Source organism: Paramacrobiotus metropolitanus, unplaced genomic scaffold, assembly GCF_019649055.1.
Source record: "Paramacrobiotus metropolitanus isolate TYO unplaced genomic scaffold, Prichtersi_v1.0 Parri_scaffold0000379, whole genome shotgun sequence".
NCBI lineage: Eukaryota > Metazoa > Tardigrada > Eutardigrada > Parachela > Macrobiotidae > Paramacrobiotus > Paramacrobiotus metropolitanus.
This window is the reverse complement of record NW_026570599.1, coordinates 1-17,349: the sequence shown is the minus strand read 5'-3', so window position 1 is coordinate 17,349 and position 17,349 is coordinate 1. Positions and strand designations below refer to the sequence as shown.

The following is a 17,349-nucleotide window of genomic DNA, read 5'->3' as shown; positions in this document are numbered from 1 at the left end:
TTTTTAAGGACGGGCGAGAGTCACTCTACTTGTTTTTTGTTTCAACGTTTAAGTTTCGAGATTATGCGTGGTAGTGCGATGAGTTGTAAGTGGCAGAAGTCGGCTCCGTCAAACAGATAGAAAGGTTTAAGTTCTGTTGATGCAAGCTTTTAGTGAAACAGCGTAAAAGAATTAAGGGATTTGGCCCGGTAAATAGAACCAAATTCGTGTAAATTGGCAGGATTGTTCGCTTTCGCGCACTTTCAAACACTTTTTTGAATTCTTTTTTGACGATAACTAGCCAAATGATTTGTATAAAGAGTTGTGAAATCCTTTTCGCGCCCCACATCCGGCTCGGAAGTTATGGCTGTTAGAAAATTCCAAAAAGTTTAAATGCACTCAGGTGTACCAAAAGTCTCATCATGGATCGATCCCCTTCAAATTTTGCATGTAAAGGCACGTAACCATAAAGACCCTTCTTACACGTATTCTGACTTCCGTGAGTTTTGTCAAATTTCAAAATGAAGTTTAAAATTTTTCAAATTCATTCTAAACTTTGGAAAACATGCTAGAACACTAGATCGGTGTAAAATCCATCTTCACGGTTATGTGCATTTACTGGCAAAATTGAAGAAGACAATCCATAATAACTTTGGTACACAGAATCGTTAAACTTTTAAATTTTGTTACCCTTACAACTCCGCAACCGATTTTGCGCGCACAAACGGATTTCACACCTACATTCTTTTAGCTACAAGCAATGCATGAAAAGTGTTTGGGAGTGCGCGTCAGCGAAAGTTCCCGTTGATGTACACGAATTTGATGCTGTGTACCGGGCCAAATCCCTTAACCATCATAGAGAAACGAAAGAGTAATGATGTTAAAAAATGTGAGCTTTCTTGTTGTAAGTAACTAAAGTAAGCAAAGTGCATGTTTTCGCATTACACACTGCTGTATAATGATTTAACATACTGCTATGTTATCTGGGGGGAGGATGGCGGAATTCCGGCCCCTGGGGGCAGTGCTGTAAATGAAATACACCTGGGTAATAAAGACGAGCTTGGCTTAACCGTCTGTGTATTTAGTTACCAAGTTTTAGTCGTGACCGACCAAGTCGTCGCATAAAATCTCGTCGCGGGACACTTCGTCGGCCACATTTGGTCGCGCGGACATTTAGTTTCTGGTCAACTCGTTGCTAGTCAATTTGGTCGAGAGACATTTGGTCGCGAGACATCCGGTAGCACGGACACATCGCGGCCAGACACTTGGTCGGCAGGACAGTTGGATAGTCAATTATTTTGAAAGAAAAACTTTATTTACAGTTAAAAAACGCCGTCATTTGACTTCGAATTATTATTATTAAGATCGGCATATAAGGTTACACATTTCCGTACATTTTAAAAATTTGAAACCGTAGTAATACAATTTTTAATGAATTTTACACAGACTCAAGTTTGTACATAGTATCTTCCTTGTAATCCATTGATGAACATAGGTAATTATAAGAGTTGCAGCTCAGTATCTGTATATCTAAATTCAGATTTTGCAATCTGATGTCTACTCATAGTCAAGACGTAGTTTTAGGTAGAAAACAATATCACAGTAGAATTAATCTAAAATAAACAGATCAAATTATAACAACATGCAAGCGAGATCCTGTTTGGTAATTTGTTATTTATCCCGCTTGGCTATCTATGCTTTGGAAAGGCTCTATTTTAAACCTATTCACAGCAAAAATCACAACACGGACAATGGTCTCCCTAACTTTCCTTTACCCGAACAATGAAGTCGTTCCAGTTCCCATCACACGTTTTGATCTTGAATTATACGGACTAGACCGAACCAGTCTCCGTTTGCACATTAAGTAGGTTGCGTTTTGCACGGCCGGACCATTAACGGCAAAATTAACGACGGTTTTGACGTTGTTCATTTAAGGCTCCGGTGATTCGCATAAGAGGTTGCGTTATGCACTAAACAATTAACAGCGATAGATATTAGCGTGGCGAACTGTTGTGTTTTGACAGTCATTTTTCAATTTTTTGTGTCGATACCGAAACGATTTCATGTTGCACCGTAAAAGTAACAGAAAAAAGATTTTTTTGTGGTTGAGAAACATAGATTAACACGTGTATGAACGTTTTCACGCAAACACTATTTTAAAGCAGTGTTATCCACTTATTCCATTCTTGAATGCAGGACCTGTTATTATGTTTGTCAGATGCCTCAGTACAGTCTCCGTACACTGCTACTCCAATAGCAAAATACTCGAATTACTGTATTTTATTATATGGAATAATTTTTACAATTGTGAAAGTTAAAGTAAAAAGTAATCCATAAAAGTGAAAAGTTTAAAGAGACCACTGGCAGCACTAACATCCGAGCAGTACTGTTGTGATTTTCGAAAATTCGAGTCGAGTGGGCAACTCAGGATTGAATGCCCAGGCAGAAATTCACTGGGTACACTGTCTCGCCTACGCAGTCTTCGTGCTCAATGGTCTATGTGGGCCCAGTCGTTCATTACTGAATTTCAACGTCGTTATTAACGGAACGATACCCCCTTCCTTTCGTTAATAACGACGGGTACTACCGTTTAAACGTTCGTCAATTGTGCTCCGTCGTTAATTCTATCGTCAATCGTACCCCTTCGTTGATACCGCAACCTGCTTATTGACACAGATAATATACAAAGGATGATGATCAAGTAAAGTAAAGCCAGACTGGTTTAGTTCCCTTATACTGTAAGTCAATTCAGCTATGGCAATTTATCAAATCAGAAGCAGTACAGTAACTGCAACTAACAACTTGTAGCCGAATATTTCTCGTATTCCAAATGTAAAGTCTACTCGTCCTGCCAAGCGAGTACTGGTGAGTGGCGGCCATTTACATTTATTTAACAAAAATAAGTTTAGTTTTCATCGGGTCTTGGCAGCATGGTCGAGTCTACAACTAGTCATGCAGGGAACTGGAAGTGTTTAATTTATGATTATCACATGTATACTTCGAAGAGTAAGGCATGTTTCCACTAGCATAACCATGTTTAATAAATCTTAAATGTGTTGAGCTATGCTGTCAGCCTGTCATTAATAAACTGCATGCCTTTTCATTTCCTTAGTTTTATTGTTATATAATGTAACAGGCAAGCGCGAGGAGATCACGAGTGATGCTTTATTGTACAAATAAAGGAACAATGCTGCGTAATAGCAGGGAATGCAAGAACAAAAGCACTGATGGCTAAGCAAGTGAATGCTAGAAAAGCTCTTGAGCGTTCGCCAAGGCGTGAAAGAAGCAACTGGCGGCAAGCACGTGCTGTGTGCCATCAGCTGTGTGATGATGCGCAGACTGGACTCAATCCAACGCGAGCGTATGAACGCTGAGTCATACTGCGAGAGAGGGACGAGAGAGCAAGTATGCTCAGTGTGTGCGCCGCGTATATCCGCTTCAGCGGGTATGAGTGCAGTGCAGCAGCACACGTACGTACAGTGAGAGAGGCGGTATGGCAAGCATGAGTGCAGTACGTCCATGGTGGGCCGTATGCACCAGGCGCAGTCATGTGCCTCTGACATGCCTCTGGGCGGGAATCCGAGCTCCTGCGAAGGATGCTCCGACTCGGTACCGCACCAGTACCGCACAACTCTCCAGTCGGACCCAATGTGGGGTCGCTGGTACGCGTCCTCTGGCAGTGGGAGTCCGGTGTCTGGTCGACCGTCCCTTCTTCACTTCCGGACCCATGAGTGGAAACCACTCACGGCCGAAAAATCCGGAAGCCGCTCGGGCGTTTCGTTGGACCGGTGGTGCTTCTGTTGGCTGGCTTCTTGCTTCTGTTGGCAACGGAGAACAATGTGGAAGAAAAATGTAATGAAAGTTTATGCAGCGCGAAAGAAAATATGAAATTAAGTTTAATCACAATTCCAGTGAGCAAGGGGTTACAAAACAGATCTGTTAAAGAGATCGAACTAGAAAAATACAATTCCGTTTGTTAGGAGAAATACTAAAAAATGCAAAAATCTGTCCGGGGGTCCTATTCCGACTAGGATGACGTCCACGGGGTAGTTGAGTCTCCACGGGGTCTCCTGTCCACTTTCATCCGGTAAGTTGGGTCCGGGGCATCGGTTCCCGGGTTACCCGTCGTAACCGGTTACATTCACCGAGGTCGGATAAGCACGGTTAAACACTTACTTCCGACTCGTATCCGTCTGTTCGGGATTGAGAGGCACTGTTGCAGGTGCAAATGCCGAGGCATCCTCTCTGAATGGGGAATAGAGCCAAGGTCGGTTTGACCAAGGTCGGCCTACCGGTAAGTCGACCGGCGGCTGGGGAAATTCGGCTATGTTCCGAATTCTTAAAGTCCAGGTCGGAAAAGGCTGTATGTAAGTCATGCGGCCTGTGTGGTCGTCATGTACAGCAATTCCGTTCCAAAGTGGTCGGTTACAACCGTTCAATCTGCTACCACGAGCCTGGTTAAGGATTATCCGAGTCGAACTGGCTCGAAGGTCCGGTCGGAATTCATGGGTAATTTCCGTTGTTATCCGACCTTCTGTCGAGGTCGGTGATCCTATCCGCCGGTGGTCGACTAGGGTTAACGTGCAGTAACATGCCCATGTGGGGCTAAACAAGTTCCTCCAAGTCGAATTCGTCCACTGCAGATATTTATCGTTCTTCTTCCGTCATGTTGACTAAGTTGCCGACTTCCGACATGTGGTCGGTTATGGTCGACTTCGGGAGGTCGGATGAACTATGTTTCCATCCGTCCGAAGGTCGGATTTTTCCGTTAGGAGGTCGGTTCTCGACTTCTGAATGCCTTTGCCGACTTGTTGTCGTACCCTCCCGACTTCTATGCGGTCGGTTTCGACCTCGGCTTGAGGTCGGATATCTATATCCGAGTTCGGAGGTCGGTTATTTTCCGACTTCCCCAGGTCGGATAAACTTTGTGTCTATCCGCCGGGAAAGTAAGTTCTTCCCCTGAGAGGTCGATTTCCTATGTCTGGTTGGTTTTTCCGAGCTGTTGTCGCTTACTTCCGACCTCCATCTGGTGGTTGTCAACTTCATTTTAGGAGTTCTGTGCGTTCGGCTACAGTTGGCCGGGTCCTTGGTGTCAGGACATCCCACGGTCAGTTCGGACTGGCAGAAGGATGTTCGGCAGCACAACTCCGTTCCTTCTGTTATTTCTGATGTGAACTCCAGGTCGGATCCGAGCTACTGTTGAGGTCGGTCAATCCGAATAACTTGCTTCTGGGTCGCCAAGTCCTGTGAGGTAGGAGTTTCTTGGCATCTGTTGGCCGGTTGACTGGCGTTTCATCATGCACTGCGCTCGCTCACAACGCTAAGGGTCTTTGTGGCCCCGGTTGCGAAGTCGAGCTCTTTGGTTTAAACTTCATGCACATGCAAGTCCTTGAGGTCGTTAGATCCGATTCTTCCATTTTGTTTTGTCGCGAACCTGTGACGCCTAGCCGCTTCTGTTGGGGATAGACGACTCACGTCCGCGGGGAAAAATTTTTCTCGTTGCCGCTGACGAAGACCGACTGGCCGGTACTGTTGCGGACAGGTGGTCATCGTCATCGGGGTTCGTTAAGGGGGTGCAGATCAAGTATTCTAACTCGGTCTGCCTAGGATGTTCCATTGGAGACATGGGGAAGCAGGTCGCGGCGGAGTCGTTGGTACACCAGTATCCAAATCACCGTCGCTGTTCCTCTTCAGGGAATGGCAGCGCGTTCAGAGACGCGCGTAGTCGTGGTCACCGGTGAATCGGCTGGTTTACCCGATATCGGCCGGGGGAGACTGCGGTTGATCTCCAGGTACAGAGCCTGTAGGTCTGGATTCAAACGGAGAATCCGGTTGAATTGCCACGTAACTACTGCCGGCTTCCATCCATTCTCCATAGTCGACTTCTGTTGGCCGCTATGGTCGACCTGTGTGGTCGGCCTTGATGTCGATTTCTCGTTAGTCGAGCTGCCATCATTTCCAAAGCCGACTTGTGTAGTCGGCTGGTTGGCACAACCGACCTGTATGGTCGGCTGATGCAGCTATATCCGCAATGTCTCCAAAAGTTGTGGGTGAGTACAAAGTCGACCTTTGTGGTCGGCTCAAGTACCTAATCAAGTCCGAGTTTTCCTGCGCTGTTGGCGGCTCGGCCGAGGGATTTCCGCTGTTTACAATGGTGAAGGCTGCTCGGCTACCCGGTTCCGAAGTTGGCCACGGGTGCTTGGCAAACATGGTGTTGAGCACGCAGCGATGTGTTCCACACCATGTTAGCGTAATCCTCTCGGTTTCTTCTCCGGAGTCGGTTGGCCGGAGTAATCTTCATAGCCGATCGTGGTTAATGGCATGATCTGTACCATGTAACTATCGGTCGGCTCCATGTAACGCGGATTGGGGCTTCTGTTGGCTCCGATGGTCGCAGAACGTGGTTGACGATCTGCTCTGTTAGCAGATGTGGTTACGATCTGTTTTTGCCAAGCTGGGGAACTGGGGTCGGTTGCCCAGTTCGTTCCAGGGGATTCCTTGGGGGACGTACCGGTACGGTGAAAGAACCGAAATACCCGGGTCTAACCACGCGTTTCCGGGTCCGACCAAAGAATCCGGCCGACTTGTGTAGTCGGTTTTCTGGCAAGGTCGTCGTTGACGTCCGCCGCGTACATGGTTGATCAGTTTCCATGAAAAGAACTAAAGAAAAGTGTCCATTCCGAAGTCGGTTCTCGACGGCGCTGTTTCTCAGCTAGACTGTTTCTCAGTCGGAAGGTCGGTTCTCGACCGTGCCGTTTCTCGGCGTTGAATCCCCGTGGTTATTCCGAGTGGGGAGGATCGAGTTCCAATGTGGGAACTCGACCTTAACTGAGTGGGACTTCGACGGGTTTATCGCCGCCGAAGTAGTCTTCTTCTTCATCATCGTCCGGGCCAGGTCGGTTATGTGGCCGTATATTTGGGTCCCTTGGTTTGCAAGTCGCCGGGCCACTCCGTTGAGACATCTCGTCGGTCTCATCTGATTCTTGGCCTGGGCGCTCCGCTCTACTCTTCCTTGAGTCCCTGGCCGCTTGTTTGCGGAGTCGCAGCGCATACGGTCGTGCGCCGGGTGCTATGTCGTCCGACATCCAAGGTTCGTAGGGCGACGAGTTGAATCCGCTAGGCAAGGTCTTCTTCTCGCGGTACCAGCTGATGAATCGAGTTGCGTCGTCGCTGGGATCTACGTGATCCTCGCGAAAGGCATACTTTGTCGCATACCGTTCGTGGGTGTACAGCAAGTCACGCATCCAGACGGCTAGGATAACACTTCTCATCGGTGTGCCGAGTTGGGCTACGAGGTCTCCACAGCCGCTGGTATCTCGTTCTGGTACAAGCCGTATAATGTATAATGGCAGTAATTGCCGAGTCGAGCTGCGAAGATAAATCGCAGGAATGCCGTGACTCCGTCTTGGGCCATGTCGACTTCTCCTTCCGGAAGGTACTGGGTTAAATCCAGTGCTGCCCGAGCCGCGGTGATTACAAAGGCTGGGTGTGCGTCCGTAATGACGAACTGGGCAACACTCTCCAACTCGTCATGGGAGTATTCCCGAGCTCCTAGTTGGCTCGCACGTGTTCCGTCCGGGCTGTACAATGGTACATTGAGCAAGACCGGGTCGGTCATCGACGGCAACGCATTCGATCTGGTGTACGGGTGTTCAACATTCGGCGCTGTGTGCGCGTTCATTTTGAAGTCAGCTCGCCACTGGTGTTGTTGGAACAGCATCTGATATCCGGACCGGACGAGGAATTGACGAAGGTTTTCTACCATCCGCCAGATTTGTGGTCGGTAGCGTTCCTCGTAGTTCATGACATTCATAATGTGGTTCGTCCGTTCAGTGGGTTGTAGCATGACGACCTCGATTCCTTGTTGTCGAGCTCGATCATAGCGAAGGTCTTCTCGGATCGGCACTTCCACTTGTGGCAGTTGTGCCATCTGGTCGGCTACGTCGACGTCCATCTGCTCTTGTTGAGCTTCCGGTTCAGCTGGGCTTCGGCCGCCGGTCTCACTTGTTGGCCTTCCGGCTGCTGATCGGGTGGGATGAAGTTACGTTTCGACTTATTTGTTAAGTCGACCGTAAGTCCGATTCCTGTTTCTCCAGATCCGGTTCGTTTCCTGGTGGAGCTCTGGTTGGCTCCTTTCCCAGCTTCATGGATAACGGCTCGTTGCGCTTCGATTCTGTCTCGAAGATCAACTGGGCCGATCCGGTGTCGAAGGTCATGTCCTGCAAGATTCTTGCTCGGTCGGCGCTGCTGTTGAGCCGCCGGTTGAGTCCGGATTTCCGGGCTGGGGATCTGCTGGGGAACAGTTGGACGAGCCTGAGTGACTACTGGCGTTGCCCTGTGGGATTGCCATCAACTGTTCCTGAGTTGCCGGTGTGAAGGTAACTGGCTGAGTTCCGTCCGGCATATTCATCATCATCGTATAGATGCGCCGGTCATCGGTCGGTTCGGATCTCCGACGAAGACATCGCGTATTGTGGGAGTTAATTCTCCGACTGTCGGGAGACCCTGTGTGGGTGTCTGTACCCGAATCTTTATTTCCGGTTCGAAATCGGTCGGTGGTGGATGGACTCGCATTGTGGCGATCTTCCTATCGACCTCCTTTATCTTCTGGTCGTCAAGTTGACGTTGCAGGTCCAGCATCTGGCGGTACTCGAACAGCCTATTTGTTAGGACTGGTGGTCGAGTCTCTTCCCATCTCGGGTCGCGAGCTCGTTGTCGCTGAATTGTAGCCAGATTGTCCTGTTCGTATGACTCCAGTTGGTTAATCAGGTATTCTCTGCCGGCTAGGTACCGGTATGCGCTTGTTGCCAGCGACCACATTTAGGTAAAGTGCCGCCGCCTGAGCTCGGTGTTGCGCTCCGGTGCCGGAAATTCGTTCGTTCGTGAAGGATACGATGCACAGCGCGCAGGGCATTCTGTTGTTGTCCCTTGTCGCGTTGTCCGTGCACTGTTGGCAGTCCACCGTAAAGGCTTCCGTTCGGGGCTCTTCCGTACGAGTCTGTTAAAACAAAAGTCAGCAAACCGTTTCTCGGTTGCATCCTATAATTTACGTCCTATAATTACTACGGTCGGGCCAGGTCGGTTCTCGAGCTGGTCCAAGACGCCTTTGTGGTCGTCTAATGAGGTAAGTCGACTTCTGTTGGTCGATGACGCCTATGTGGTGTCAATGGGAGGAGGTCGGTTATGCCTCTCTCCCAACGCATTCTGCGTTTCCTCATTCCCGTATAGGCGCTTCTGGCGACCCGAGCCGACTTGCTTGGTGCGAGTCGGCCAACTCGGTCGATTGTGCCGAGGTCGGTCGTTCCTTCCGGTAAATGTCCATGTCGATGATTTGATGGATTTAAGGCGATAAACCGTTGACCGCCTTGGGTTTTATCGGTATTTGTGGCGAATTGTTGGTAGAGTGCCTTCGATATGACGAATTCTAGTTCGTCGTCCAGGGAGTACTTCTTCCGTCCGGCAGTGTCCGGTTTGGCCTTGTATTTGGGATCGACCAGCTGTGGTTCCGTTGATGTCCACTGGAACTCGAACCGCGCTATGAGTTGGTGAAGTATTTCTCCGCGGGTAAGTCCGTCAGGGTGCCAGGACATTTCCATGCACGCTTCGATAGCGTGTATCCATCCTTCATATGTTGAAGGAGCCGGGTCTTTCTTAGCCGGTGGGAACTCGTAGTACATCCGCTTTCCGCTGGTATATGTACGTATCAACTTCCCTGCATGGTATCCTAGGTCGCAGTAATGTCGCACGTTGTTCTGGCTAAGTTGTCGCCAATCGCCCGTCTCATCTACCTTCCAGTGTTGGAGGAGTTTGAAGGCGATTCTTGGTGTGGCGAACTTCGGTCCTCGTGTGGCCAAGGCCTTCAAAGCGGCGAATGTATCCATCCCGCATCATATTCCGAGACACTGGCTTGGGTTTCGAAGCCGATTTAATGCCGGTATACTTCAACCTAACGTTGACCAGTGGGGAATGTCGTCTGGTAGGACTTCTATCATATCCTCATGAAAGTCCGAGCGAAGTGGCTGGTGGTCGGAGTCGGGCGTCAGTGGTACTCGTTTACCGTACTGACGAGGAACATATACTCCGCCATCGTCTTCGTTACTCTTGGAGTCGTCGGCCTTGTCGCCGCTATCCTTCTCTTCGGGTTGTTTAGCCGGTATCTCCGGTTCGGCCTGCTGTTGGGTGCCGAGCTCGACGGCGGTGGAGGTTTACCGTTTCCGTCGTCGTCGTCGTCATCCTTCGGCGATCCATTTCCGGGTGTTCGGAAATCTTCGTCGTCATCGTCGTCATCGTCTTCGGTTTTTCCTCGGATGACGAGAGATCAGCCCGATGACTTCCGGTTCCTTTTCTTAGCCGGCTTAGTCGACTTCGTTTTAGTCGACTTCGACTTTCCCTTCTGTTGGGTCGAGTCTTCTGGTTCCGGCGAAATTTCCATAGGCGAGGACGGTGGAAGTGACTGTACGTCCTTCGGTATGAACCGTCCCTTCGCACTCCGAGTTGGTTTGGCTGTGCTTGCTCGTCCCGCCGGAGCCGATGCCGTGCCGACATATGTTGTCGGTTCGTGCGGTGCTCGAGGTCGGGTTAAGGCTTGTACTCGTCTTTGTGACGACTGTGCAGCCGTTCGAGCTATATGCAGCAAAGTGGCTGCATCTTCCGACGGTTGTTCGTTGGAATCACTGTATTCTTCGGTCGGTTCCGTGCCCGCCGGAGGCTTGTCCGTGTTGACGTAAGACATCCGGAGGTTGAATTCACGCCGATGTTGTTCCGGTATGAAGTTTGGCACGGTATACCGAACTGGGACATCGCGTTCCGCATTAGTCGTCTGGAGAATATGTTTCTCGACCAGGAGCGCGATTCGTTCGCCTATCCTATACGTGATAATTTCGTCGATACCCTTCTTGTCCATGTACATCACGTTATATACACGGGCGATTTGGACCAAAGTCGATCCGCGGGGGTTTCGAATGTATCCGATACACTGCAGATTCTAGTCGGTGTGTCATCCGCGTTCCTCGCTGCTGCACTTTTAAGTGACTTGATGAGGTCCGGTTGGATAAGTTCAGCCATCCGTCCCCATTGTCGGTGGACGGCGACTGCTAATCCATAGTCGAGGTCCAGGCGACGATTTGCATCATAAGTTGATGCGTTAACCACTTTCCGGTTTCGCCTTCGACGACTTGTATGTTATTCGACAAGTCTTGTACCAGGGATTGGTAGATGTCCCTGCCGTTTTCCTTGGCACTCCGAATACGGACGACTTCGACGTACGCGGACTGTACGGATTAATGTCGACCGGGTCCTCCGGCTGTTCGTCCGGAAGACGCTCGTACATCGTCTGGAGCTGGCCACTGGGATTCGTCGGTGTCCGCTCCATGGTTAAACATTTCTTTCATGTCGCCTTTGAATCCTTCATAGGGATCCCCATCTCCGTGGTCGGAGATTGAGTCCTTATCCTCAAGGTCCGAGGCCTGATCGGATTCTACATCGGACTGTTGCTTGGATGTTGAAGGCTGAGATTGTTCGGGCGGAGTCGGTGGTCTTGGTGGGTTTCGTAGCCGACCTCCTGAAGTCTTAGCCGGCTTTGTGCCGGTTCGTTCCATGACTTCCTTGAATTTCCGTTCGACCGCCTCCTTGTCGTGCGGTTCTTGAGCCTTCTCCATCTGCTCGGTCCTTTGTGGGCCGGCATCCGAAATATCCAAGTCGTCAGATGACTTATGCCGCTTAGCCGGGTTGGGCTTCGGCGTCTTAACCGTGGAGTCCGACTGCGGTTTAGCCGGCTGCTTGACTTCCGACTTGGCTGGTTTCTTCTGGGCTTCCGTCGCTTGCGACTTGGCAGACTGCTTTGCTGCTTCCTTCTTGGCCTTCCGTTTATCCTTATGGGATTTCGTGGAATTAGCCGAGTATGACCTTCATGTCGATCGTCGTCGATCTGAACGGAAGGTTGTCTGGTCGGAAGGGAACTTTCATTTTAACGACGGATGGCTGTACCGTCTTCTTAGTCGACTTGGGTTCCGGGGCGGTGGCTTTGCGCTGAGTCGGCGTAGCCTCTTGTAGGGCTTTAGGTCGACTCCCTTTCCTCGGTAGTGTTCTCCCATTCGTTTCATCACGTCGGCCATCTTCTCGGTAAGTCGGTCGTGGTCACGCCGAGCTTCCGTGGTATTTCCGACTATACTGGCACGTCGGATTCTCAGCGAGTGCCAGAGTTCCCTATCCTCTGGGTACGCCATGTCGATGCAGGCGTCCTGTTCCGACCTCGTTAAGTCCTTTACGTGTTGTAGGGCTAGGTCGTCATGAAATTCCCGCGACGAGTCTTGAGGTGGTTTCTCCTTTGCCGTACTCCGTTTGGTCGGTATGTTAACCGACTCGGTCGTCGACTCGTTCGTTCGAGACTCGTCGGTATTGTTAGACGTGGGCCAGAGTGAACGGAGGTCGGTTCGTCCCTTTGTGGTGACGTTTCGACCGTAATTCCGACTCGCGCTTCCGAAGGATGTTGTATCCATCGCTTCTTCGGTTTTCTTTGGTTTCGTTGGGGTGTTCCGAGGTGAGAACCTAGGTGGTTTCTCAGTCGTCGGTTGACTTGGCAGCTTAGTCGGCTGGGATGCTGATCGAGTCGGCGAAATCTGCTTTACCGGCGATCTACCTCGTTTCGGTGTGGATCCCTTCGTAGGTACCGCTGCCTTTTGGTGCATGGAGTCGTCGGAGTCGATGTTGTCCGCGTTCTCCTCGTCCTCGCTACTGTCCGACATTGTTATCGGAATCTTCTCGGTCACCTCTTCTCCGGGCCGAGGTTGGATTTCCAGTGTGTAGGCGCCCGGGTTGATGCTGATTGGTGGAGCCGCTGGAACAGTCTGGATCCATGCCAGACCTCCTGCTTTCCGCATCTGCAGTAACCAACCTTCTCAGGACTTTGTCTCTATCCTGGATGGTAGCATGGATCTTCTGGGCCATTTGAGTCTGTTGCTCTTCTGTCATGGTCCGATCTCGGATACCTCCTTGAAGTTGTGCTTCGTAGAGTATCCGTTGGAGGTCCAGCGTTTTAGCTTGGCCGACTAATTTCTGGACGGCCAGTGAATACGCTTTCGCTCGGACCGGCCCGGCTTCTCTTCGGCCGGTGGTAGGGGCCGTAGGGTTTCAGGATTTCAAGAGTTGTTCCTTGGTCCTGACTGGGACTGGTGATGGCGACTTCGACGGGAAGAGCCGCCTTCGTGGTCCGTGCTCTTCAACGTTACCGGTCGGCTCGTCCAAAGAACTGAGTTCGATCCTGCCTGGTTGGAGGATAAGTCGACCGTCAGGTGTTCGTTCACTCTGTGGTTCTCTTTGTGAGAGCCCAGGTAACGTTGTAGGTCGTTCCAGGGGCTTAGGTCGGGTTACTTCCGTTGTTCCGACTTCCTCCGACGTATCCATCGGTTCGTCATCGCCCTCAAGTGGAGGGACTGGCACTTCGTCCATCGGCTCGTCTGGGTGACTCACCGGTGGAACTACCTGTGTCGGTTTGACAGGTTGTACCTTTGGCTTTTTCGCAGAGGGCGGCCTCTTCAGCTTACGTTGCTCTTCCGCTTCCTTCCGCTTGTAGAAGTCGTCTACGAAAAACTGGATCATGGCTACCAATGTTTGCAGCCGTTCCTGATTCTTAGCTGACCACACTGTTGTTGGTCGAAGGATAAATCGGGCTTCCTTGGTGTTGTTCTCCAAGTATCCGAGGTTGATGTCGATCTGACAGTACTGTGGACTCCGCTGGTCGGTTTCGTCCATCATCTTTTTTCGAGTTCGACGATAACGGCGTCCGCCCGCAGTAACTGTGTGTTCGACTGCTTTTATCCATTCAAGGTCGGGTTTGGCTGGTGGGGCTGGAGGTGGAAGTCGGACGGAGTCGAAGCTCGGTTTCCGAGCCGTCTGGATCTTTGTGATCTGAGACGACCGACCTTCAGCCTGGCGTCTGTCGCCAGGTGGTCGGCTCTTGTTCTTTGTCCCGTTCCTTTTCTTCCTCGTATTCGTTCACCCTGGTTTCCAACCATGACGTAGTTCGAATCAGGTGTTGCCGAGCTCTGGTAGTCTGTGGGGCGTCCGGGTGACAAAGTCGTCGTATAAACCGAGCGTTATTTCCCCATGCCAGGATGTCTCGGTCCAAGTCGTTCGCTTCTTGGCTGTTGTCGATGCAGAAATTTCGGCGGGCTCTCATCTCTGTGGTGAGTTCCGCTACTCGAGCCAACAATTTGACTATATGTGGCGCGACCGTACTCGGCAATTCATCCGTGTCCGGTATGGCTTCCATGATCCGAGCTTCTGTAGCCGGAGACATGGGCCGGTCGGCCATTTCCATTGGTCTTTGTTGAACCAAGCTCGTCGTTGAGGTCGGATGACTTGAAGTCGTCGACTGTTGCAAACCGGATGCGCCTTGTTGCGTTTCCTTCCGGTATCTCTCAAGTCGTTCCTGACGTGTCTTATCCGTCATCCATTTGCGTCGGAGCATAATGTACTCCGCCTCTATGTCTTGGACATGCATCTGGGAAATCTTAAGTTGATCTCCGATTGCTGTCCGTATGTTGCGGATGGTCGGATCTATTCCGTCCATACTGTCGACTTGTCGTTGTAAGTCGGCAGCGATCTTCTTAGCTCGGGCCAACCTCTGATCAAGTTCTTCCCGCTGTTCGGCCATTGTGGGCTCGGGCGGTTGTTGTGAAGTAGTCGGATTTGACTGAGTGGAGGTCGGCTGAACCCTTTGTGGGTTAGCTTCTAGGACTTTCCACAAATCTTCGACCCGCCTTGAGCAGATAGTATACTGCTGGTCCAAGGCGTCACGCATCTGTCTCTCCGTAGCGTTGTTAGGGTCGAGCTCCCGGAGTTGTTTTCCGAGCTTCTCCATAACTTCGACCGCTTCTCGATACTGATCTTCGACTTCGCCGATGTTGACTTCTTTTTGTTCAACTACTTCGGTGAATGGAAGTTCGACGTCGAGTCCAACTGATGGGACTGGGGAAGGTGTTCTCTCCCGAGCTGGTACCGGTGCTCCCGCTTTGTTCGGGTTAGCCAAGTACTGTTTGACATAGTCGATCACCGACTGAAGTGCTTCGACTAACCGGTCTCGGTTCGGACCTGGCGGTGGAATTTCCCATGAGCCTAGAGTATCGGCCCAATCCAACTCGAGTCGTAATGCTCGGTCGATCCGGGTGAGGTCGGTTTCCTCTTGTTCCGTTAAGGTTCCACTGAGTCGGTGAAAGAAGATATCGGCTAGATCCTGTCCAGCTTGGGTGATTATGTCCATGTTGGCGATTGCGTTTTCCATCGGTGTTGTGCCGACTAGAGTCATCACCGCTGTCGTAGTCGGTGCTGCTCGGCGAGGTGGCGATGGGGTCGGAATCCGCTTAGAGTATGCCGGTTCCGCGTCGAGGATCTCTGTGATCCGTTCGACTACCGACCTGAGTTGCCGTTCGTCGGCCTCGGTTGGTTCACTTACCCATGAGGATGTCCGCCTTTTTCAGGTAGGCCATCAGGTCGTTCATCTTCTGTCTCGCCACTTTAAGGGTTTCAGGATCGGACGGTGTCTCGTTGACAAAGGATCGCTGGAGGTGTTCCAGATTCCACCCGTCGGTTATTCCAGCCATCTTTTCCCTGCGGCTTTTCCGCATTATGAGTGCATTTCCGTTAGCCGATGAGGTCGATGCATGCGTCCGTCTCCGTGTCGGAGTCGGCTGGTCGGCGTTGGCTTCGTTCGTACTCTACCAGCTGATCTGTAGCCTGCACTATCTGTTGGTGGGCTTCCGATTCGACCACACCCGATTGTCAGGTTCTTCAGCAATTCTATGCGGCTGGTGTTCGGCGGTGGTCCTCGGGACATATGTTCGAGTCCTCTTTTGGCTCGCCGTTGTACTCGCTTCAGGAGGTCCTCTGCTAGTTGTATTTTACTTCGGGCGTACTTGTTACCAGCTCGGTAGATGGTAATGTCGACGTTGCGGCCTGTGTGGTCGTCGTCGATTTGATAAGGTTAAAATGCTCCGGTTGTCGGCATTAAGTTTCGACAATAGTTCGACTCCTGGCTGTATCAGCTGTTGGTGCGCCAATGTTTGTGGCATCCCGCTTCGGATCAGATTTTCGACTAACTCTATGTGAGTTGTGAAGTCGTTTATCTTCTGCAAGGCGAAGCGTTCAAGCCTTGTCGGGAACGTTCGTATACCTTTGTCAGGATTTTATGGCCTCCTCCACAGCGGCTTTGCGTCCGCGAATGTCTTTTCGCCGTCTACAGCTGGTGTGGCTAAGGCCCTGTGTGGTCTTCGCCGATCGCGGTGTAGCGGTTAGTTGAATCATGTGTTGTTCAACCTGAATTAGTTTATCGAATTCCGTGGAGCTGTCAGACACTTGTTTGTACTGATTCAGCAGGACTTGGAACTTCTGGGGATGGTCGGCTCCGCTTGTTGGGAGGTTCTGCATCCGTTCCCTAATTGTGTTGGACTGTTTAACCGCTTCGTCCCGTCTCCGTTCCAGCGTTTCGAGCGTCCGCAGACGTGCCGGGTCGAACACTTGTGTATTCGGCGGATGATCCACTATCGACCTGTGGTCGGTGTAGTGGTGAGCGGAATACGTCTGGTGAAGTCACCATGGCTATCGAGGGTAGCGTCGTCGGTTGGGCGTTATCCGTCAGTGAGGTCGGAGGTTTCTCCTTCTCCGCCAGGATAGCCGTTTTCACCTGATCCATGGCTGTGTTCGGGTCGGTGCTTGTACACCTCTGGTGGGCAAACCGTACCGAGTGAGATCTTCAGTTAGCCCTGTGAGCTATGAGGTCATTAATTTTCCGAACTGGATCTAAGTCGGTGATTCTGGATTCCATTGGCTATCCGTCCATAGATGGCTTGGAGGGCTTTTGCCGTCGAGGATGGTTTTTCAGACCTCTGTCTCTGGTCATCCTGTCCAATCTGAAGTGCCATTGCATGATACCTGAGCTGGGGGACCTGTTGTTCGGTTCCGCCCGTCTGGCTCTGGATTATCTGTTGAATCCTTCGGTAATGCATGTTCAGCCGGACGGCTTGGTCATCTGTCGTTATCCCTTCACGTAGTTCGAGTAATTGGCGGGCGATGCGCAAACTTCGGTGGAGGTCGTTGACTATCTGAGCTCTGTTGGCGATGGCTGGTAGATCTCCGCCCTGCGTCATCCTCATGCCGTCGAGGATTCGATTTCCGACCTCGATGGCGGCCCGTACATCCGTTATCTGCGGGGTTGGTACGGCGGACGACCTCCGTTCCGCTGCTTCCAAGTTTTGGGTCAGGTGGTGATGGCGGTCGATGCGGTTTTGTGCATTCTGCATCCTTGTTCGGATGACGGTCAATTCTGCCATCGTTGCTGGCAGTCCGGTAGTCAAGTATGACTGAAGTCCTGCCATA

At 50.9% G+C, this 17,349-nt stretch overlaps 1 protein-coding gene across 1 annotated transcript; it reads right to left on the bottom strand.

The window, feature by feature from the left end:
• Positions 1 to 11,258: 11,258 nt before the first annotated feature.
• On the bottom strand, positions 11,259 to 15,578 carry LOC129602272 (neurofilament heavy polypeptide-like). The gene is made up of 4 exons (XM_055501268.1): positions 15,431 to 15,578; positions 13,483 to 13,556; positions 12,606 to 12,857; positions 11,259 to 11,849 (listed from the first exon to the last, which is right to left on the bottom strand). The coding sequence occupies exons 1-4, from the start codon at positions 15,576 to 15,578 to the stop codon at positions 11,259 to 11,261; spliced, it is 1,065 nt and encodes a 354-aa protein (XP_055357243.1).
• Between the last annotated feature and the right edge of the window lie 1,771 nt (positions 15,579 to 17,349).

Coding starts and splice junctions, on each gene's coding strand:
- LOC129602272 (XM_055501268.1), bottom strand. CDS start 15,578: ATGGCTGGAATAACCGACGGGTGGAATCTGGAACACCTCCAGCGATCC. Junction 13,557..15,430: donor AAAGGCGGACATCCTCATGG/GTAAGTGAACCA, acceptor AGTTTTTCGTAG/ACGACTTCTACAAGCGGAAG. Junction 11,850..12,605: donor CGAAACGAGGTAGATCGCCG/GTAAAGCAGATT, acceptor AAATCCCATAAG/GATAAACGGAAGGCCAAGAA.